The 23,556-nt window shown below is 36.1% G+C and overlaps 1 protein-coding gene across 1 annotated transcript; it reads left to right on the top strand.

The window, feature by feature from the left end:
• Positions 1-2,313: 2,313 nt before the first annotated feature.
• Positions 2,314-16,402, top strand: LOC120630151. Its single transcript, XM_039899300.1, has 3 exons — positions 2,314-2,463; positions 11,233-11,480; positions 15,279-16,402. Exons 2-3 carry the CDS (start codon positions 11,395-11,397, stop codon positions 15,400-15,402), a joined length of 210 nt encoding a protein of 69 aa, XP_039755234.1. The 5' UTR covers positions 2,314-2,463; positions 11,233-11,394; the 3' UTR covers positions 15,403-16,402.
• Positions 16,403-23,556: the final 7,154 nt, after the last annotated feature.

Below are 23,556 nucleotides of genomic sequence, written 5' to 3' on the forward strand. Positions count from 1 at the left end.
CAAGAAACACGTCCTGAATGTGTCCATCAACCTTGCGTAAGTGTATTTAACCCCATGCGATGGTGATTTCCGACAACCATGCTGCCCTGTATCAGAAATAAGCATGGCGGTAGTAATTCCACGGACGAGCTCTGTCACAAAAAGTTGTAACCTCAGAATGAATAACATACAGAACCCTCATTCAGACATTATTGTATGCAGTGCATTGTGTCCAAAAACAGTGAAAACGCCCCGCGCACGACTCACTTCACACCCGCAGAATGTTGCCAGCTCACATTTTTTTACCATTTTATGGTAAACGTTTAGAGTAATATATGCAAAATAATTACTCATTGGTGATGAGTAATTTTTTTACCATCATCATATAGACCCATTACCGGCCCACTACAGGGCACGGGTCTCCTCCCACAATGAGAAGGGGTTAAGGCCGTAGTCCACCACGCTGGCCCCGTGCGGACTCCACATACCCTTGACAACATTATATAGAACTTTCAGGCATGCAGGTTTCCTCACGATGTTTTCCTCCACCGTCGAAGCAGGTGATATTTTAAATTTCTTATAACGTACATAACTTAGAAAAGATGGAGGTGTGTGTTGGGATTCGAACTCGGCCCCCCGAAATTGAAGTCGAGCTCCTACCCACTGCAATATAACCGCTTCTAAAATAAATAATAAATACTGTCAACTGCTAAATGCAATGATGTGAGGTTGGTCACCTGTTAAAAAGACACTACTAAATTTGAGTGATTTATGATGCTTCGTTATAATACGTGAGACGATTTCTGTATGTTCTTAATTCTGTGGCTCTACCACTACAAATAATTTGAGTGTATCTAAGAAGTAAATAAAAGGCTAAGGATCATTTAATATATACATTGTTCTAGGAAAAGGATGGCTTCCTTGCGTAGCGAGTTTAAACGCCGGCCATTATTAAAATCTTGCAGATCGATTCAACTTAAATTAAATGTTGTTTGTGCGGCTATTTATTATATCACTCGACGCACTCGTGAGCGCCGAATGATCTTTCTATATTAGGCCAGTTGTCATGGCGGCCGTTTGGCTTCACTCCAAACTCCTAAGACGCGAGTGAACTTAATTAATTGCTACACGTGTGTTACTTACCTAGTAAACAAAAGTTAAGTTTGTTTAAATTAAACTAAGCATAACTGTTTAAATAAAACTGAATTTAAATTGCCTTGTTGTTGTAGTGGCTGGCATGTTTAGTTAGGTGTCACGAAGTCTTGGGTTCGAATCCCGCGTCAGGCTCCAATAATTGTTATTTATTGTTTCTATTAGGATTTTTTCAGTACCAGCCCGGAGTAAGGAAACAAATATTGTCCCACGTCCTTCAGAGAGCACGTTAAGTCTTTGGTCCGGGTTATATTCACTAACTTGGATTGTAAGCTACTAGATTGTTAAACTATAAAATGATGTTGGAAAAGAGAAATCTGCTGAGTTTCTTGCCGGCTCTTCTCAGTGGAATCTGCCTTCTGAACCGGTGGTAGAGTCACTACAAACAGACTGACTTGACATTTCAAAAGTGCTTATAAATTAGGTCTACTTGAAATAAAAGAATTTTGAATTTTAACCTGTGATAATAATGGTAAAATATTTTTTTTTTGTACATTTAACCAGCGTGGTAGCTTTAAAAATTCTCTCTGCTCTGAAGACACGTGCCCATGTGACTTTAATAGGTTAGCGATGAACCTGGATACTAAACTTTCATAGAATATTGCTTTTCATGATTCAAGGACGTTAATTGTTGAGGAATTTTTACCATTAGCTTCTTTAGCTGAAGGCGAAGTACCAGGACAACATCAAGATTGTGACAGAATGTAATCGAATAGCAACCCGCGAAAACGTATTATTTTTAGTAAATACGTAATACGAGTAGTTCCAGTAGCCATCCGCAACTTCATCATTAGTTTCACAAGACCAAACACTTTCCGAAAGAAATTGCTTAAAAAAAAGAAGATTTTTACAAATTGGTTTATAAATCACGGAGACGTAATAATCAAACGATTATACAACCTGAGTTCAAACCATTTTCGAATTCGTGAAGTTAATAAAAAAAGAGGATCCAACGATCAACATTCATACAACCTCTGATCCATGTCGCCACGCACGTAACACAAAGTACTATAATACTTAAAATTCGTAAAAATCCATTGCATTAATAGAAAAATCATTATAAGAATTAATTATACTACTAATAACTTGGGATAGAACAAACATCGCGACGTCAGGAAACCAGTATGAAAATGACTAAACCCGTCCCTCCTTCCTACTACATAAATACGAGTGGTCCACGACCGGTCTCAGTTTTAGATTGGTTTCCGTCCGATTCGGTCGCTAAATTCTGTTCATTCAGTATTGTTTTGTATTTTTTTTATTCGGAAAAATTTAGGTGTCAATGACAAGATCCCAGAGAAAATTCGCGATAACCGACAAGTTTTTGCCAAGGTACGTTTTTTTACTCCTATTTTAATTTTAAGTAGCAAAAAATACCGGGAATACAAATATGTTTATCCTTTGTCTGCGTGAAATATAAAGTAGCATGTGTTGCATTTCGGGGCCTTAACTATACACATGCAAGAAAACACAATAATCTTTTGCTCCGTTGATGTATGAAAAAAACACACGAGTCTACCACCGATACAGTCACATCTATCAGTGGTATAGGCATACTTAAAATGAATGAATTTGGTTTTATCCTAACTATTATAAATGCGAAAAAATGTTTGATTGTTTGTTTGTCCGTCACGTCCTAAATAAGCAACCAATGAACTTAATTTTTGCTATAGAGTTAGTTGAAAGTACTGAGAGTAAAATACGCTACTTGTTAAACAAGGGAAATAAATAAATTCCTCGGGATTTGTAAAAAACTGCTCTAGTCGTGAAAAACGCGGAAAACAGCTAGTATTATATTATATTTAAATTAATATTGTGCATGAAATAAAGTTTATTACTAAGAAAATGTTGTCCAAAGTGTCTCAAAAATATTAATTAAGAATTATCTGCGAAGTAAGACTTTCTAATTTAAGTACAACATTATTAAGTTATTTAGAAAGTAGGGCTTGCTTACGTCTATTTTTATATTCAATCTTTAAATCACGCGTAACGTAGTCCGCGTAGAATTTCGGATTTGCCGTGAGCTTAGAATTTTTCCCGGTTTTGTAGCCAGGAAAATGACAAATTTGTTTCATTCTGTTCATCACTTATTCATATTTCTTTCATCATTAGCCTATAAAAGATCACTGCTGCAGGGCTAGCAAAGGCAGGACACAAAAATAATATCCCCCGATAACCCCCGATTATATCTCCTTACAAGAAATTCAAATTCAAAATTCAAATTCAAAATTCATTTGTTTCAAGGAGGCCTAATTAATAAGCACTTATAAAACGTCAAGATATAATAACGTATCAACCTGCTAAAGCACGGGAATAGGGAATAGGAGAGGTTTACCCCTGTTTATTAACACACATATATAATATATACATATTTTTTATTATTATATAGGTGTGTTAACCACAATAAATAAATAAATTACAACATATTACAAGAGGACAGAGAAAAAGAAAAAAAAAAAATTATAATTTAGGCGTATGTTGCTTCGTTGTGGTCAACGGGTCACCTACTCAGCTCTGTGCCGCAGCACCATGGTAGTAAATGCCAAGGAATACTACAACGCTGATTTTCAGTAGGGACCAAAGGTCACGGGTTTTCGCGGACTGGCAGCGACATGGTCTGACGTAGTGTTTGCATACTCTATGGATATAAAAAACAAATATAATACAAACACTACGTCCTTAAAACTTCACAATAATTACAAACATATATTATTATTATTAAATGCCAGCCGTGCTGGGCTAAAGACCTCCCCCAAGGGAAGTATTTGTCCAAAACCAACAATGGATGAATTAATGAATGGAACGATGGGCAGATGGGTTGGTGATCCCAGTAGATGGAAGGTGGAAGTTATAAACCTGATGAACTGCTGCCCGTTCTCTGGGGCTGTCGTTTCGTACGACACCCGCGGAAAGAGGAGGGGTGGTAACAATAGTGTTCTGATCTGCCGTCACCTCACAGCAGATTTCAATGAAAGTGAAATTAAAAAAAAAAACAAAATTAATTTATTTAATGTATTAAAGTTCTTATAATGTAGGCTACATTATAAGAACTTATTAAACGTATTTTTTCAAAAAGTTCTTATAAGTCTGTTCGTACTGTACCTCTAACAATAGCCGGCAAAAAACTCTTGGTTGCTCTTTTCCAACATTAAAATGTAGGTACAATCATTTATCAATCTAGAGGTAGATGAAAGCAAAGCCGGCTTCTTCCAATCTACCTTGTCATTAAGAAATTCATCAATTGTATAGTATCGTCGCTGTAATAATTGTGTTTTGAAACATTTATAAGTAAACTGCTTACAGAAACTATATTAAAACAATTGGTTGTATGTTAAATTAAATTTTAGGTTGGTAAATTAAATTTTACTTTGATAATGAACTTTAAGGGTAATACCCCAAAAGTTTATTTTTTAAATCAGTACATAGAGGTGTTCTCTTCAATTAATTATTGATAGAAACTTTGAAAATATAGGAATTTCGTACAATCCCCATTTCAAATGGTGAGTAGTATATAAGGAACTATAACGCCAACCCACTCGCATAGGAGAAATTAAAAAAATCATCAATGTCCATGGAATTGAACCCGGATCTTGAAGACAACATCGCACGTCACAAACCAGGAAGGATTTCAAAAAACTGTTTTGACTTAATGAAGAATAATCACTAAAATACACCGAAGATTTATTTATAATTGGGTTTCTTAATGCACTTCATGAGGGATATACAACTTGTAAAAGACTTACAATATAATATTGAAGGATGTATTGAATGAGGATTTACCCTGTAAAAATATTAAAACAAAAGAAGCATATTTATTTTTCCATACAAACGAATTCAAAACATTCTAAGTGTTTGATTATGACAACCCTATTGAAGATAAAAGACCGACACGATCATAGTACCTACGCTATGTGACGCGTACCAAATAAATAGACAAGAGTCACATGAATTTTAATTTTGCATATGATGTTAGGGATGTATCTTATTTCTTTCCGTAAAAACTATTGCAGTGGTTTACTCAAAAACTATTAGGTATTCGGTTTCACAGGTAAGACTCAGACAGGTAAGACAATATATAATGTACCTCTTAAGCCTGTGAAGTTTTATTTGGGTTTTCATTTACACGTTGTATAATAGAAAAATCATATAATAATATTAGAGATTACATAATTGATAAAAAAGCTTGGGTATGGATTGCTCTAACATACCTAAAAACGAATTTGATTGTGTAATGTTGATAACAGAAAAAAAAACCCTAGCCAAGTTTGTTGTGGGCTCTTCTTAGACCAAGGAACCCTCTTAGCTTTAGTTTAAAGTTAACGAACGTAGTTATCACCATCACCTAACATTAGTGGTAACATGTTATATAAACGCTTAATAAGTGAATGTGATAAGGTCTACATGAATCTATATATAAAAGGCAAAGGTGACTGACTGACTGATCTATCAACGCACAGCCCTAACCGGCTCGGGCTGAAATTTTGCACACAGATAGGTATTACAACGTAGGTATACACTAAGAAAGGATTTTTTAAAATTCCAACCCAAAGAGGGTTAAATGGGGGGTGAAAGTTTGTATAAAGCCTTCATTTATCGGGGGGTTTATTTTTTAGGTTACATCCATGAAACTTTGATTTTAGGTTTTCGAATAAAAATAAAGAAATACGTGTTTCATAAATTTTAAAATTCCAAATCAAATGGCATCAAATATGGCATAATGGATTTTTTAAGTAATTTAAATCATTTTTTCCTATTAGCAGCAAGACTTTTTAACAAAATGGGGGTGGTATTTTCAAAACTGTGTATTAAACTTCTTTATTTTTCTCGAAATTTAAAATAGCTATTTTCGTGAAATTGAAAGACTTTGATACAAACTTTTCATTTCTATTCCTATGTAGGGCAGTACTCCAAAACTGTGCAACTCGGTTATAACTTTTTTTATGTTACTTTAAGAACATTTGTGGGAACAAAACATGACAAAACAAAACAACAAAACAAAAGCATGTTGCCAAGCGATTATGTTACTTTGTTCAATACATACTTTATTACACAATACCATAAAAAAAACATGTGCATCAGTGAAACCCGCCCTGCATTCTTTAAAATATGAAAACAATTACATGATCCCCTGTCAAATTCCTGAATGTATAAAAATCTTTGCGGAATATATTTCTGGTAGATCAAAGAATTTCTATGTCCATAGACTGCCACTGCCATAGAATTTCTACAGAAGATAGATTACCATTTATGCCTGAGGTCCTAGCATATGTAGTAGAACTTTTTGTGACAGAACTTTTTGACGCCAAGCAGCAGGTCTCAGGTTGATGGACATAGTTCAGCACTTTCCAGGACGTGTTCCTTGCATGCCCTGCGAAGTGTTGCTGCATTTATAGGCGATAGTTTTCCACTTACTATCAGGTGATTTGTCGGTAAATTATTAGTATAAAAATACACGTTCTGTGGGTTTTCTGGTGAAGAGCGATGTTTACAACGGAAATGTAACGCTATGCGCTGTTCTCTAGACTACCACGAGGGCACCGCGTGCTTGAAGCGTGCAAGCTTGTTTTACATAAGACGACATTTTTTTAATTTATTGCATTGAATCTGTTTTTTAAAAATTTGAATAAGTATTTAATACGGAAAATTTATGTAGATTAAATATACAAGAATCTATATTGATACGAGATGTCTAAATTAAAGTAATGAATAAAGGTTAACTTATTTTTTTTATACACTTCTAACCAATAAACTTTACCTTACTTAACTTTGTGTTTTACGCATTGGTTGCCTATAAGAGATCGCTATGTATATGATCGCGATAAGGCCGCCAAATTGTATACATTTCGTTAAATTTCACGTGTACAATAAAAGTGTATTTATTCATTATTTCATTCAAACTTCATAATAATAACGTACAATAAGTAGAGTAGTAATATAGTAAGGATATAGTTCGTTCATCATCATAACCGATAGACGTCCACTGCTGGACATTGGTATTTTGAAGGGAGTTCCAAAATCCACGGTTTTACGCCGCTTGTGTCCAGCGGCTCCCTGCTACGCGCTTGATGTCGCCTGTCCACCTCGTTGGGGTCAACCAACGCTGCGCTTACCAGTGCGGGGCTGCCATTACCGCACCTAGGGACCCCAACGTCCATCCGTTCTCCGCGCTATGTGACCCGTCCATTGCCACTTCAGCTTTGCAAGTCGTTGAGCTATGTCGGTAACTCTGGGTCTTCCACGGATCTTCTCATTTATGATTGGATCACACAGAGAAGACTGAGTCTTCGTACGTACGCACGTACGTAGTCAGCAACCATGTTTCAGAAGCATAGGTCTTCACTGGCAACACGCACTGTTCAAAGACTTTGGTCTTCAGGCACTGATGAATTTTGGGAGTTATAATTGAAAGTAAACGTCCGTTACTTGTGAGTGCGTTTATTTCACTGTTTTTAGTAAATTGGTTAAAATCTGTAGCCTGTACCGCTACAATGCAATGTGCGATGTCAGCATTACCGCTGTACGTACCTATATTCCCTGGTGTATTTGGTCGTACGAAGATATAAATCGTTTGTGAGAATGATTAATGAGAATAATAGAAGTTTTACTTTCCAAAATTTGCGAGTGTCTCGTACTTATATATTTTTTACAGTATTTACCGCTGTCCCTACCAACTTAACGTAAAGCTTGCACTGGAAGTAAAAATAATATAACTTCATTGCTATTCATATAGACGACTTCCAAAATTCAACGACGATATATTTTTGCAGCTCTGTATGATACACTGTATGTACGACATGAACGAAATAATGTCGTTCATGTCGTGTCGTTATCGTCTGGTGCCTTTAAGAGCTTTGTGACATCACGCTCTATCATCGATAGTCATTAAAATTTACTGTTCGAAAACTGGTCATCACATATAATTAAAGAAATTTATAAGTTAACATCAGGATTACAAAAACATTAAATCGTCGAACCTAGCAAACAGTTCTAAAATACAAAAACAACTACAGTAAAAGCTGGTGTTTGCTCTGAAAAGCCAACTTTATTCAAAATTGATGATGTTGATAGTTGATAGTGATAGTTGATGTTGATAGTGATAGTTGATGTTGATAGTTGATGTTGATACTTTAAAAGTGAACAAATTTGCAATACATGATTTTATCGAAACTTTAACCGTTTAGGCAGCTCACGCAGCGGAAGCTAAAAAAAAAAACCCTTTCAAACAATCTTCATTGCTGCTATGCTCCTATTGGTCTGATCGTGATGATATAAAATAGCCTAAAGCCACAGTAAATGGGCTATCCAACAATGAATGAATTTTTCAAATCGGACCAGTAGTTCCTGAGATCATCGCGTTCAAGTAAACAAACAAACTCACTTCTTCATAAATCTTATTAGTTAGAGCGGAGCTGACTGCTAATCAACTTTGTTATCAAGCAGTTGTTTGACACGATCAAAATAGATTTCTTGTTTGCATTGATCGCTATGTTAGTTGACGGTGGTTTTGATTAACCTTTTCGTAACTGGGAGGTAGACTCGTGACCCAAATAAGGGCTACATAGTACGTTTCTCCGATTCGAGTCCTACTCAAAGAGATGCAGATGCGCGGACTTTATGAAGAGCTTTATTTTCTGCTTTTTTATGAGAAAACATTATTATGGAAAAATCTATACCAAATTGAACAATTGTAATAAATATTTTTGAGATAACGTCATCATAATCGTCTGTAGCCTATTCAGTATTAACATCCCACTGCTGGAAACAGACCTCTCTCATAAGAGGGACGGTTTAAGAGCATACATAGACCAACCACGCTGCTCCGATGCGATTTGGTGGGCTTTTTTTTTAAAGAAAATGCAGATGGTGCTCTATAAAATACTAATACCGCAAAAGGTGTATGCGTATGATATTTAAAGCGATCTTTCTAATAAATCTTTACCTGATGAATATGGTGGACCCACTTGGGAAATGTAGCGTTTCAAACAAAAACATAATTTTCAAACTCGGTTAATACTCTTAAATTACTAAGTTCTCAGGTAACAACCAAAAATAAGACGACTTCTTTTCAGAATTGAGAAGCTTCTCTTTTTTTAAGTCTATTTTTAATATAATCGGATTTAAGTTGTTTCAAATGGTTAGAAATTATGGTACACCTAAAAATTTCAATATTATAAGATAAAAATACATTTAGTGTACGAAAATAACTACAAAAACAATATTAAAAGTATTGTAGATACCAAATTATAAATAAATTCTTTATAATCTAACTTAGTAACAGACGTAAAGAGTGTTGGATTATATTAAAACGGACTAAAGGCATTTTTAACCGACCTACAAAGAAAAAGGAGGTTATCAACTCGGTTGAATTTTTATAATTTTTATTTTCTTATGTTTGTTAGAAGAACTCTCTCCTCAGAACTCTGTCATTTATTTTCACAAAATCTTTTCTTGTTTGAAACAGTTTACTTGCCATATGGTCCCATTATCATCTTGTTAAGATCTGTGGAAGGGATCCTGGAGAAGTCAAAAGATTTTTTTCTTCTTGTGTTCCTTCTTTTGTTTCAATATTAGTGCAATAAAGTTTTCTTAATACAAAAATTAAAAAAAACTGTTTTGACATAAAAAAAACCGAAAAATTACTGGTACTTTCGGAATACGAAGTATATGATCTATACGTAATAATGATCTTGTGACTATTGAAGTAGTTGTAAAGCTTTTTGTGACAGAGCTCGTCCGGGAAAGTACTACAGCTATGCTTATTTCTTCTGATTGGTCATCTGGTTGGGGCTTAAAATTAAAGATATACCTGTATACAATAAAAATGAAAACAGAAACTTTATTATCACAATAAGGCCACCAGGTTTCTATTAATACATCATTATGACATAACGCATATGCAAAACCCGGTAAACTCTTGAAAACAATATTAAAATGAGTATGATGGCATCGCAGTTGACTATTGCATCAGGCAGTTAGTCCAGTTTTTCAACTCTCGTACGTCGGGACGTGAAGCCATCGATATGCTAATCAACAGGTTTATGCAGCAAGGCGTTGCCATGAGCTTATACCATTTATCATTTTGTAGCTATCGGTGCAGCGGCGTATATCTTGTACGAGTATATCTGTGACAAGGTTTCATAGCTCTTTATTGACATTTTATACAAATTCTGCATACTAAAAAGTCATTAAACAAGTTACTAATGAGCCTTCTCTCTCAAACGACCACAGAAGGTTGCAGGTCTGTTGTTAAGATAATTTTGAGTAGGCAGCAATAACAGATTGTATCTGTTGCATTTCTCTTATAGTAGGTATTAATATAATAATTAAGTTATTTGTTATTTACGTAGTTACTTAAGGGATGATGGGGCTGACATATCCGCGGTGGCAAAGGGTTTCTGACCAGAGTATGCATAAAGCAGGTACATAGCATAAAATGTAAAAATTCCCCTCCAATACGGGTAATATAAAATAATTTGGATATGCAGTGCTTTTGTGCATGTATATAGTGCACGCCACTGCGTGTTGGATAAAAGTCCCAAATAAACATTAAAAAAAAAAGTTACCTACTTATTTATTACAATCGTTGTATGCCTGAGAGTTCTCTACGATGTCCTCAATGTCTTTATTGTATAAGCAGAGCTTTCGATGCCAGAACTTGTCCAATGTAATGCTAACGCGATGCTTATTTCTGTCGCAAAGCAGCAGTTCTGAAGAGCGTGGTTGCCGGTTTAGTTATAGGCACATGAGCGTAACGTGTGCCTGGCATGCCCAGCGACACTGAAGGTTGCTCTGTTTATAGCCTACTAGCGTAGCCAGCCCGCTTCGCCGGGCTAGATTTTGCTTTATTTTATTTAAACAATAAACATACATCATTAAATTTTAATTTAAGTCTCATAATATATTAAATCATTTATTTCTCTCCGTATTCATTCTCTTCTATTCTCTTCTAGAGCGGGTGAAGATCATTCTACACCCATGTACACCCAACAATAGAATATCATCATAGTAAATAAAAGCTGTATTTGACACCTTTGTCGCGAACCAATCGTGACCGTTACCGCTTCACGCTACGGTATATATTTAAATAATTTCTCATTCCAGGCTCGCTAAAAACCTGTGCACCAGAAAAGGAAGCCGTCGGGCTAACACCGGGAACCGTCTGGAACACGCGGTCCTCACCCACATCCAGCACGTGCCGTAGACTCCCACACCCGCAGCGCACCCATCTCATCACCATCATCCCAAAAGCCCCAGCTGACAACCATGGCCCGCGGTGATGAATGCAAGACAGCCACTAAGGCTACTTACGCCTGCAAGCAATTCGACGTCTCTGCTCCAGCTCCCATCAAGTAAGTTCTCACCAATGGGTGTATGTAAATATTTATTACATACTCACCAGTAAATATACTACGACAATACACACATCGCCATCTAGCCCCAAAGTAAGCGTAACTTGTGTTAAGGGTACTAAGATGACTGATGAATATTATGGACCGCAGCGTACTGCTTCATAGCCTACACCTATAGTCATATATGAGATTTTTTAACAAACATTTAATAATCTTACGTAATTTTTTTTTTACAATGAAAAGTGTACTATGTTATTTCTAATACCTCCAAGAATATGTATAAAAAGTTTCATGAAGATCGGTTCAGTAGTTTTCGCGTGAAAGCGTAACAAACAAACTTACGTGCACATTTATAATATTATAGTCGTAAAAAAGTAATAGGCCCTTTTTTGACATTTGTCATCGCGACGTAACTAGTTATGGAACCATAAGACTCTGTACTCAATACTCACGATAAATCAATTCAAGTTTGTATCAGTACTGGATTGATATTATTATGTATTGTAAAGTGTTCGTTCGTTCAAAGTATTCCTTTAACTTCACAACCAATACGCGTGACTGGCTGTTGATTATACGTCCACTTTTCAACATGTTGAAACAGAGTTAGTACTATATAACAACAAACACAAAAATCAAGTCAAATCACTATGTTTAAATTAATGTCCAAAATAGAAGAGCCATACTTAACGTAATAGTAAACAATATATATCAAACTTAAACGAGCGCACTGTCAACTTTACAAGATGAGGAACGAAAAACTGCGCAGTGCGCGTGGGGACGCTTCAGTCATGTGCCGCTTGGTCAGATAAATCAACTCAGACTCATTATCTTTTTGAGACTTTTTGACCCATTTTGAGAACCAAGCTCATTCTTTGCAGTAAAGATAACTACACAATATTTAATTTCGATATTCAGTAAAAAATGGTTACAGCTCTAGTATAAAAAAAAAAAAGACTGAGAACGTAACTGTTTTCGGAACGTTTCGCAACAATTGTAAATTGCATGCTACTATGAAGTATGCGCAAAAAGAATACTCGCGATATATTATTTAACGTCCCAAAAAAATTTACGTATTTTTTAAAACACTGTATGTAATTGATTTTTATTTTTTTCTTTTCCTTCAGTTTCGTTCCAAGTTACATTCTATGGTCTTGCACAAATGTCAAAACGGGCCTATTACATTTTTACGACTATAGTAGTGATATACATAAATACTTATAATTCACAAATAAACACCCAGCACTGAAAAACATTCATGTTCATCACACAAACATTTTCTAGTTGTGGGAATCGAACCCACGGCCTTGGACTCAGAAAGCAAAGTCGCTGCCCGCTGCGCCAATAGGCTGTCAATATAAGATGTGAAGTACGCATTTGGTTGTATAATAATTATATTTACTTTACTTTACTTGCACATGTACCTACCTATGAAAATAAAATAATAAACATTTTTTTTAATAGTAATAATTTACCGACCAAGCAAATGGCCCACCTGCTGGTATATGGAAATCCATCGCCTAATTAGGCGTGCGCAGTCACTACTGATTTTCTAGAGAATTCTTAAAAAGCATTTTATGCCGCCCCGCTTTGTTTTTTTTTTACTTCCGTGTCATTTTTCTTTGTGTTTGCTTATTCTTTGTATGATATAATATTTGGTATTTTATAATTTGGTTATATTTGTTATTTGTGTATATCGTATTACTTCTTCTTGTGTACAACCTAACCCTTCTTCTTAGTTTTTAGTCTTAGTTTTTATTTTTTTTCTTTCCTTTGTTGGATTACCTGGCAGAGATTGCTCTTTAGTGCTATTTGCGTCTTCAATGTACATAATCTGTCCCGTTACAGACACCAAACATAACTCTTAGCCACTCATAGCCTGTGCAAAATAAGTCAAAACATCTATGAATAGATTTAGTAGGGAGACTATTTAGGACCTTATTGTGTTTGCTATAAAGCGTTTAATTGCTTGTAATACTGTCGATTTCACATATAAACCACTAAAATAATAGACAGAGCTTTAAACGATATTCCAGCCACCCGCCCATTGTACCAGAGTGTTATATTTAGTGTTTTTTATTTCATTCTGTTTGGTGTACGATAAAGTTTATTTTCATTTCATCGCATATTAGAGTAACACTTCACAGGGCATGCGAGGAGCACGTCCTGAAAAGTGCCGCCCTGTGTTAACAGTGGTAGGCATAGAGGGTATGCACAGGGTATGCAGAAGATATAAAATGAAGAAAATCTCCAGTACGAGTTATAAATACTTAAGGATAAGCTATTTATAACTCTTGCAATGGCTATTTTTTAAGTTTTTTATACTCGTACTGGAGATTTTCTTCATTTTATATCATCTGCATACCCTGTGCATACCCTATATTATGCACGCCACTGCATGTGTACACCAATTTGAGGCGTATATGTTAAGCCATGTGCTTGTAATTACACCGGCTACGCATTATACCTTAAAAAAAGTAACAGCCATCTAAAATAAACTGTTTAATTTTAAAATGGGAATTGGTTTTTGTTATAATTTTCATTCCAAGTTTCGTAAAGTTTAGAGATAGAACATTTACATAATTAGACAAAACGGGTCGCCTAAACTCAAAACTTTGCAAGTAGTTTATTTAACTTATTCAAGTTGTATACCATTTATAACTTCTATAATTTGTGGTTTATTTTTTGTAAAGTAACGTAAAAGTTCGTTGAACTCTTCTAATTATTCTGATAGGAGCTCCGAGTCGGTAATGGGTTGTTAACGATGATAACAACCTAACTGAAACGGGAGATTTCTTGTCTTCCGGGATATTGTCGGATCGTTTTTTAGTTTAAAACTGTATGTTGTGCCTAACAAACTAGATTTTGAAAATATAGAAACAAAACGTCGAGAGATATTTATTTCCTTGAAATGGGGTTAGCCAGTCTATTATTATGTTTACGATATGCCCTTTTTTTCGTAACATAAAAAGATATTTTACTATTGGATGGGCGCTAAACATAACTTAAATAGTTTATGATGCCCTGATCCAAGGTTCACGTATCGATCCGTAATACATATTCCCATGTCGGTTTAGGTTTACCTAGGTGTCTTCATTATCTTAATAACTAACTTCATTAACTTTTTGTGACAAAGTTGGCCTACTCGGTCCTTTATTAATCACTTTACGCATAGCATAGGCAGGAGACAAAAGTTATATACCCTTAAAAGGGACAAAATTTACGAACCAATTTGCCAAAGCATGGCGACAGGGAATAGGGGATATTTACCCCCGTTTATTATGAATCATCATCACATATTACCGGCCCTCTACACAGCACGGGTCTCCTCCCACAGTGAAAAGGGGTTAAGGCCGCAATCCACTACTCTGGCCCAGTGCAGATTGGTGGACTTCACACACTTTTGAGAATATTATGTAGAACTCTCAAGCATACAGTTTTCCTCACGATGTTTTCCTTCACCGTTGAAGCATGTGATATTTTAATTACTTAAAACGCACATAACATAGAAAAGTTAGAGGTGCGTGCTGAGATTTGAACTCGGCCCTCCGAAAGTTAAGTCCAGCTACCAATGCATTATCACCGCTTCGTTTCGTTTATTATTATTTGCCTATTATTTGCACCCGTGCGCCAATGTTCGGAGAGTTTACAATTTGGTTCTCCCCGGAGAGAAAATGTCTCCTGCTATCCTTGCAGGCTGCATTGTTAAGTACTGGAAATAAATTAAAATAAAATACTTCTGCGTGGTAACGCTTGTATCCAATATGTCTATACTTAATTCAAATTATTTCATTCTTTCAGAAAACAAGTAATATCTCAAATAAAGCCGGTTCAGCCACCCAAAAAGCCGGAGCAGAAGAACTACGGCGCCTGGGGCTCCACCTTCAAAGACAAGAAAACATTCCTGGACATGCATTTCTGCTGATTCTCCACCACACCGCTTCCTTATCATATAAACGTCACCAACACAAAATTAACTTTAGAATTTAATTCGCCAAATAATAAATGTATAAATATATAAATTACTAATTTTTGGAAACATGTTTGTGTCGTTTAAGCTTACTCTTAATTTTTCTGGGTGGATTGCGCTATTTTTATCGATGGGAAAATTGGAGTCATTTTGACATGTTTTGATTCGCTGTGTACCTTACGTGACCACACGTTCCTCTTTGCGCGGGACAGTCCCGCTTTCAGGCTTTGTGTCCCGCTGTCTCGCAACACAAAACGTCGCGCCTTCTTAAAAAGTCGTGAATGCCAAAGAGATCTTATTTTGATCATAAAACATTATGAACAAGTGATAAAGTCAGCATTAAAAGTAAATTGCTAGAACGTATATTTTTAAATCGAAACTGATTTAAAAGCGACCAATTAAAAAAATAAATTAAATACTTATTATTAGTAGCTTAGCTAACATGTAAAACGACCTTTTACAACAAACCTCTTTTCGTTTTTGAATAAAAACTAGTAATTATAGGTACCTACCGAATATATTTTGGTAACAAAGTCTGGCAGACGTGCCCCAATGGCGATACAATTTTGGTCACGTTATTTTAAACCTACCTAACGCCTTTGCAAAGCTATGGGATGTCAATTTGACTGATAATCAAATGGAGATAATTACTACAAAAAGTATTTACGCGTAATATTTTTAATTCAAAATTGTTTTGGCTGAAATACTAATATTTTGATATAAGATATAACGTTTCGAGTTAAATTAAATGAAAATATATAAAAAAGTGCGATTCACCTTAATTTTCTAATGGTGTAGGGTATTCTCGCATATAATCACAGTCATGTATCATTTTAATTAAAGTTTCATCATTCGCATTAGTTTTTGTGTTACAACCTGATGATTTTGGACTGAGACTAAAAATGTTGATTGGTAGCAAGTGAATAAAAAACGATAGAATTTAATTATTTATTTACACCTCTAGGTTTATTATTTCTTTCAAGATCCGTGAGGAGATTATGAGTATTTATAAACGTATTTGCTTTTATGTTGAAAAAGTTTAAGAGTCAGGTATGCATACAGCCGGTCCGGAGTTGGGAAATTGGCGGTGTCAACCCCCGTGGCCCGGAGAGCAAGCCGTTGGTCCAACACGGCTAGGTTGGGCAGGAGACAATTATCTCCCCGGGGAAAGGATAACAATTTATCGTCTCCCACAGTTTTATAAACTCCCAGAGCACTGGCGCATTATGGAAATAATATACAGTCTATATATGTGTAATAATAAATGGAGGTAAACTTCTCCTATTCCCAGTTCCCGTGCTTTAGCAGGTGGACACGTTAATTATATGCCTTGTAGGGAGGGATATAATCGGGGATATAATATTTGTGTTCTGCCCGTGCTAGCCCTGCTGGTGATATATATATAATAGTCAGTCATACATTTCATTGTGTTAATAGTCGTTAAAGTCCACCAACGGGATTTTGGTGCAGCGTGGTGGGTCTATGTACTAAAACCACCTCTCCCATGAGAGACGTTAAAAGCGGTGGGACGTTAAAAGGCTGCGGATGATGATGATACAGAAGGATGACAAATGGAAAAACCGTAGTCCTATGCGACTTATATACATATAGCATTAGGGTATATATGCTTTTGTGCATGTATGAACTGCAGTATACAGCATTATAATGAAAAATGGATTTATTACTTTGCCACTTTATCACGCAGAAATTGTCGCATTCATAAGATTTGTAAGGAAGGAGGGATACAGTACACGCGAATAGTACAAGCGGGATATGCCGTGGGCAGTAATGTAACAACACAAAAGATTCCAGTGCGACCAGTCGCTTGAAGCAGTATTATTTTATTATTTTCAACGTTTTTGTTTCGGAATTATTACAATCCTTATTTTAAAGACGTCTAGGTATACACACTACTATTTTGAATCCGAAAGAGTGTTTTTTGTAACCCATGTTCGTGATGAAGTTTGCATAGATATACCTGACATCATTTTTTTTTAGCACAAAAAACAGATCATGACATAAGATAAACATAAGAACAACAACATATATAAAACTAGCCACTCTCCACCACATGCATGTATAAATGCAGCCAATACATGTGACGGACTTATGTTCTAGGAAAATTTCCTAAAAAAAAAACGAAACGTGACGAAAAGCGGAGGAAACCAACTCGTTATAAAGGCGGCACATTCTTACCACAGGACTGTAGAAAGAGGTGTTGTTTTTGTATACGTTAAGACTAAAAGTTTTACTGGTTTTGGGATTTCTGCTACGATATTTAGTATTAATATCTATCAAAAACAGCAGAACAGGAGAGTCAATGTAAGAATGCACTATTTTGTGTAAGTATACTGACAAAGGTATATCTCATCGCACATTCAAAGGCTCAACGTTGTAATAACTTATTCTACATGCCTAACTATTTAAGCTGCTTGTAGGGAAATATTTTTTTTTCGGTAAAAACAGTGCTACGACCCCAAGGGTTTTTAAAATACAGCCTTTGTTTCCAAACACAGTAATAAATTTTCACAAAAATAAAATAAATTTAACAGCTTCAAAAACCATACACATAAACAAACGCACACACGCATGCACAGGTACAAATACACACACACGCATATGAAGTGACACACATCGACACATCCTGTTGTCTTTGCGCCGGTGGTTCATTATACTTCAAATTCAAATTCAACTTCAAAACGTTTTATTCATGTACGACCTTATCACAGGCACTTATGGAGCGTTCATACATTTAACATGTTAACAATAATATTGCTGATGGTGATAACTGCATTCGTTAACTTAAACTAAAGCTAGGAGGGTCAGTGGCGTGCACTTCATACATTCACAAAAGCACTGCATACCCTAAAATTGATATATAACTCGTATAGTTGGGGGATTTTTGGCGTTTTTGGAAATCTTCCTACTGTATGCATATCCTGTTAAGAAGCCCAGTGCACGCCAATGAGGAGGGTTCCAAACGTGCGCTGGTCTAAGAAGAGCCAAACAAGAAGCACAAACGTGGCCAGGTTTTTTTGTTACCACCATAGCACAGTCTAGTTAATGCAGTTAGAGCAATTCATACGCAAGCTTTTTTATCATACATATAATCCTTAATATTATAACAGGATTTTTCTATAAGCTTACGTTTTATATAAACTTTGAACTTATTGAGCGACATCTGAAGGATTTCATTTGGTAATTTGTTATAAAATTATATAAAATTACCCTTTAATGAATTACTAATTTTATGCAGCCTTGTAGTGCAGTTTACTAACTGCACTACAAGTTTATTCTTACTTCTAATATTAATATTGTTGCAGTCCACTTTCTTTTTAAATTTTGTTATATTTTTATGCATGGCGCTTTATTAAGCGATAGTACGAGTAGGTACATGATAGCTAGTAGTCCCGAACTAAAAACATGGTTTCTTTGCTGTTATTCAAAGTGAAACTTCAATCTCGTAAATCGCGCTGCCGGCAGTCGGTTCTATTGCTTATGCAGTGATTGCATTTGGTTTGAAAATTCCACTGAATACTAGCTCGGTGTGACATCTCATCCACACAAAGAGTAATGCATTCTTTCATACGTAAGACTACTTTTTATTCGTGATTACAAAGCTGAGAACTTCTTTGATTCGAATCTGTGATTTGTGCTTATTTTTTTTACTACATTACAAGTTTGACCCTTGAATAGAATAGAATAAATTTTATTGCTTTCTGTGTAGGTAAATTTTTTTGGTGTCGTAAGTGGGAATAGTTCCAACCGTTTGTAACTTTCTGGCAGTGAAATTGAGAGTTTATTTTACTTGTTATCTTAACACTTAAAATTTTAAACTTCAGACACTAACTAAGAACTGTCACAAAAATATTCGTTAGTATTATAATACGCCTTACTTATTAGCCAAATTCTTAACCTATTTTTAAAAATAATTCCGTCTAATTTTGTTAACATGAGTGGTTAATGGTTAAAAAAATTTATACCACAAGCGTAAGTACTTCTCGCAAATACGTAACATTTATTTTGGTGAACACATAATACATATATAATATTTATATTTCGTACAAATATTATCTTTATATTTCCAAAATATATGGGCAAGTCACGGTAAGATAGTATTTATTTATAAAAACATATTTTATAAATAAAAAAAACGTGTTCACTGCATTGTGGTACTAGCATATTACGTATTGTGTGCAATCTCATCTGGTGGTAGGTACGTGGTGATGCAGTCTAAGATGGTAGCGGGGTGACCTATTAGCGAGTAGTTATATTTAACCCATGCCCCTAATCGGTTTCTACGCGACATCGTACCAAAACGCTAAATCGCTTAACAGTAGTGTGGTTGGTAAGCCAGGGCCAAAGCCTCCGACCATAATAGGCATTTTCTAGGCAAGCGCGCCCCAACGTAGACCGCATCATTGCTTAACAGCATGATAGTTGACAAGCGCAAGTCTATCTAGTATAAATAATCTTTTTAAATAAGTGTATTTTCATCCGTCCTCGATATGTCTACAAAGTTTGAACGAAATCTGATCGTTCAAAGTTGGACAAAATCGAGCTCAAAGGAGTCGGTTACATACATACAGGTGAAGCTAATATAAAGCGTGTAAAAAAGACCAGAACAGCGAAAATTCGGAAATAATATATCCCCAAATCTCCCCTGCCGGGAATCGAATCTGGGGCCTCCAGCTTAGAACCACAGTTCTCACCGCTGCGCTCAGGAGGTGGACAAAAATTATGTGCCTATACATCTGGATCGAGGAATACGAAAGTCAAATATTAATTTATTTCAAGTAGACTTGTTTTAAAAGCACTTTTGGAACATCGACTGTGTTTTTTATTAACAACCACCGGTTCCAATGGCAGGTACCGGTAAGATGCCGGTAAGAAACTCAGGAGTTTCAAGTTGTGACTGGTGTTTTCTTAATGTGAATTGTGGCGTTTGTGGCGGATATGTGGCGTTGTTCGAACGCGTACGTCCGGGAGAACAAAATCACTAACATGTCATAATAATCGTAGGAACCTGACATTCCACTTTGAATCAGCAAAGCTGGTTTGACTCGCTTAGATACCACACTACTTAGACCGAGGGGGCTTGAGTGGAAGACAAATTTTTCAAAAATTTTCTGCTGTCATTTGCACCTCAAAGTTACAAAAACAATAAAAATCTTGTTTTTCAAATTTCATTCTGTAGATACCCAAGTTTTATGCTATTAAAATTACCATCTCAGTTTTAAATGAAAATGGCAAGGTCATGATAATTTAATAAAAAGGAAAATTCAATAAAAGCTCCTGATTCCTACAAAGGAATACCAATTCTATAAGCTGCGTGTTAAAAATCAAATTCGTTTGCATTACCAAATTTAATATAGTTTTGCATAGGAGCAGACATTTTACTCGGTCTTATTGGATAAGGAGTTAGGAAACACAACAAACTTTCATCGCTTTAACTTTAACATCTTTTCGGTCAAATACTTGTGATGCCAATTCTGATGTACGCAAATCTGTTGTACAATTTTTTTTTATACGCTATTTTCAGAATTTATCATTCCATTATTAGATTTGAATGAAGGAACACTAAATCGCTAAAGGCACGTCTTTTTCGGTAGTCTGGTAACTACCCACGGTTAAGCCTCCCACGGGACCAGGCAAGGGAAATTATAAATTCCAAATTGCACCTGCCGGAATCGAACCATCGAATGGACATCCTGCTTAAATTCATAGCTCTCACCGTTGCGCTAGGTAGGTCGTCAAAATTGATCCGTAAATTGCTTAAAGGCATTGTGAATTATAATGTAACAAATATATTATGTAATCCGCCATTTTCTGGCGGTGGCCATCTTGGATCAATTGTCATAAAACTTAGCTAAGAACACTCCGGACTCATTCACCTTTCCAACAGAAAAAAAACATAAACATAACCGGCTCATCCGTTCGGGAAATACGATGCCACAGACAGACGGACACACACAGTCCTTTTTGCGTCGAAGGTTCAAAACCATGCGGCTTGAAAGGAAATAAAACGGGGTTGTAGAATATTCAAATGCAGCCCTTTTGAAATACCTACCCCACTCGACCTAGTAACAGGGTAGGATTACCTTCGTGCCAAATTGCAAGATTGTAGGTCAACGGGAAGATCCCTATGGGACTCATCATCATCATCATATAAACCCATCACGGGTCTCCTCCCATAATGAAAGGGGGGGTTTAGTCCGTAGTCCACCACGCTGGCCCAGTGCGGATTGGTGGACTCCACACACCTTTGAGAACATTATGGAGAACTCTCAGGCATGCAGGTTTCCTCAATATGTTTTCCTTCACCGTTAAAGCATGTGATATTTTAATTACTTAAAACGCAAGAAAACTTACAAAAACTTAGAAAAGTTAGAGGTGCGTGCGTGATTCGAACTCCGCCCCCGAAAGTGAAGTTAAAGTTCTACCCTCTGGGCTATCTACGTTCTACGCTTCATCGATCACTCAGACGTTACGCTACGTTTTTTAATATGGCCCTATAGGTTTCGAAGTCATGGGTTTATGTCACGTAGAAACTGATTAGGGATAGAGGTTTGGGTAAATATATCTGCCGCACCCATAACAGGTTATCCCGCTACCATTTTAGAGGGCATCAAGTGAGATTACAATCAAGGGCTAACTTGTAATGGAATATAAGAAAAGATACTTTTACCTTTAAATTTTTTTTATATTGTTTGGAAGCTTTAAAAGATCATTTTGTGTGAAGATTAACAAGAGTTTTTATTATTCCTAATTTTTAAGTTAGCTCTTGACTGATTAACTATAGATCGCGAGGTCAGAGATTCGATTCCCAGTTCAGGCAGAGCACGATAAGCCGTCTATCCCGATTTTTGTAACTTAGCATGTGATATTGATCTTTAAAGCCCACCAACCCGGATTGCAACAGCAGGGTCTATGCTCTAAAAGAGAAGCTCTCCTATCAGAGAGAGGACTTGTGTGCAGCAGTGGTTTAAATGATATTGCGAGGCTATGACGCATGGACTTACGGACGGACCGACATACAGACAGAAAAAAGCGATCCGATAGGGTTCCGATTTTCCATTATATCGTTCGTAACGATACAAAAATGGTAGAAGAGCAGAATTGAAATATATAAATTCTATATTCCGTATAAATCTCTCGGATTTAATTTTAGCTTATTTATTACTGGCCGCCATTGCTTTTCCGATACAAAATGGAACTGGACAAATATTTGAACTCCGCTGAAATGGAAACTGGACTGGTAAATATATTTCCGTTTTTTTTTCATGTCAGCAACTTTAAGGCTTATAAATATTTAATTACATCAATGAAAGCTTGCAACTGAACCAGAACGTTTTAAAAAAAAATGTTTAGCCTTATTTATTTGTGGTGGTCCAGGGTTCGATTCCCGACAGGGACAATTCGGGAATTTATAATTTCTGAATTATGTCTGGTTAGGTCTGGTGGGCTTTGGCCGTGGCTAGTTACCACCCACCGACAAAGACGTAACGCTAAGCAATTTAGTGTTCCGGTGCGATGTCGCGTAGAACCGAATTGTGAAGTCTACCAACCCGCACTCGGCTACAATAAATTTATAAGCTGATTTAATGTGGCTAAGGTCTGAACCGGTGAAGCGGTGTTAGCGTTTTGGTTAGGATCTCGATTTCACTTTCGGTGGGCCGAGTTTGAATCCCAGCACGCACCTCAAACTTTTCTAGGTTATGTGCGTTTTAAGTAGGTAATTAAAATATCATATTATTCAACAGTGAACGAAAACACAGTGAGGACAGCTGCATGCCTGCGAAGGTGTGTGGAGTCCACCAATCCGCACTGGGCCAGCGTGGTGGACTACGACCTTAACCCCTTCTAACTATAGGAGGAGGAGACCCGGGCTCTGTAGTGGGCCGGTAAAGGGTTGATGTGATGAAGTGATGATTAATGTCTAAACCACAGAATTAAGAACATACAGAAATGAAAAATGAAAAAATGTTTTATTGTCATAAAGATAAACAAAACAGAATCAAAAGTACTTAAACATAACCCATAAATTTATACAAATTTTGTTTTATTTTGCTCAGATAAAAATCGCACCTGTTTTTCGAACTAGTTGAG

Source organism: Pararge aegeria, chromosome 15, assembly GCF_905163445.1.
Source record: "Pararge aegeria chromosome 15, ilParAegt1.1, whole genome shotgun sequence".
In the NCBI taxonomy this organism is placed as follows: Eukaryota; Metazoa; Arthropoda; class Insecta; order Lepidoptera; family Nymphalidae; genus Pararge; species Pararge aegeria.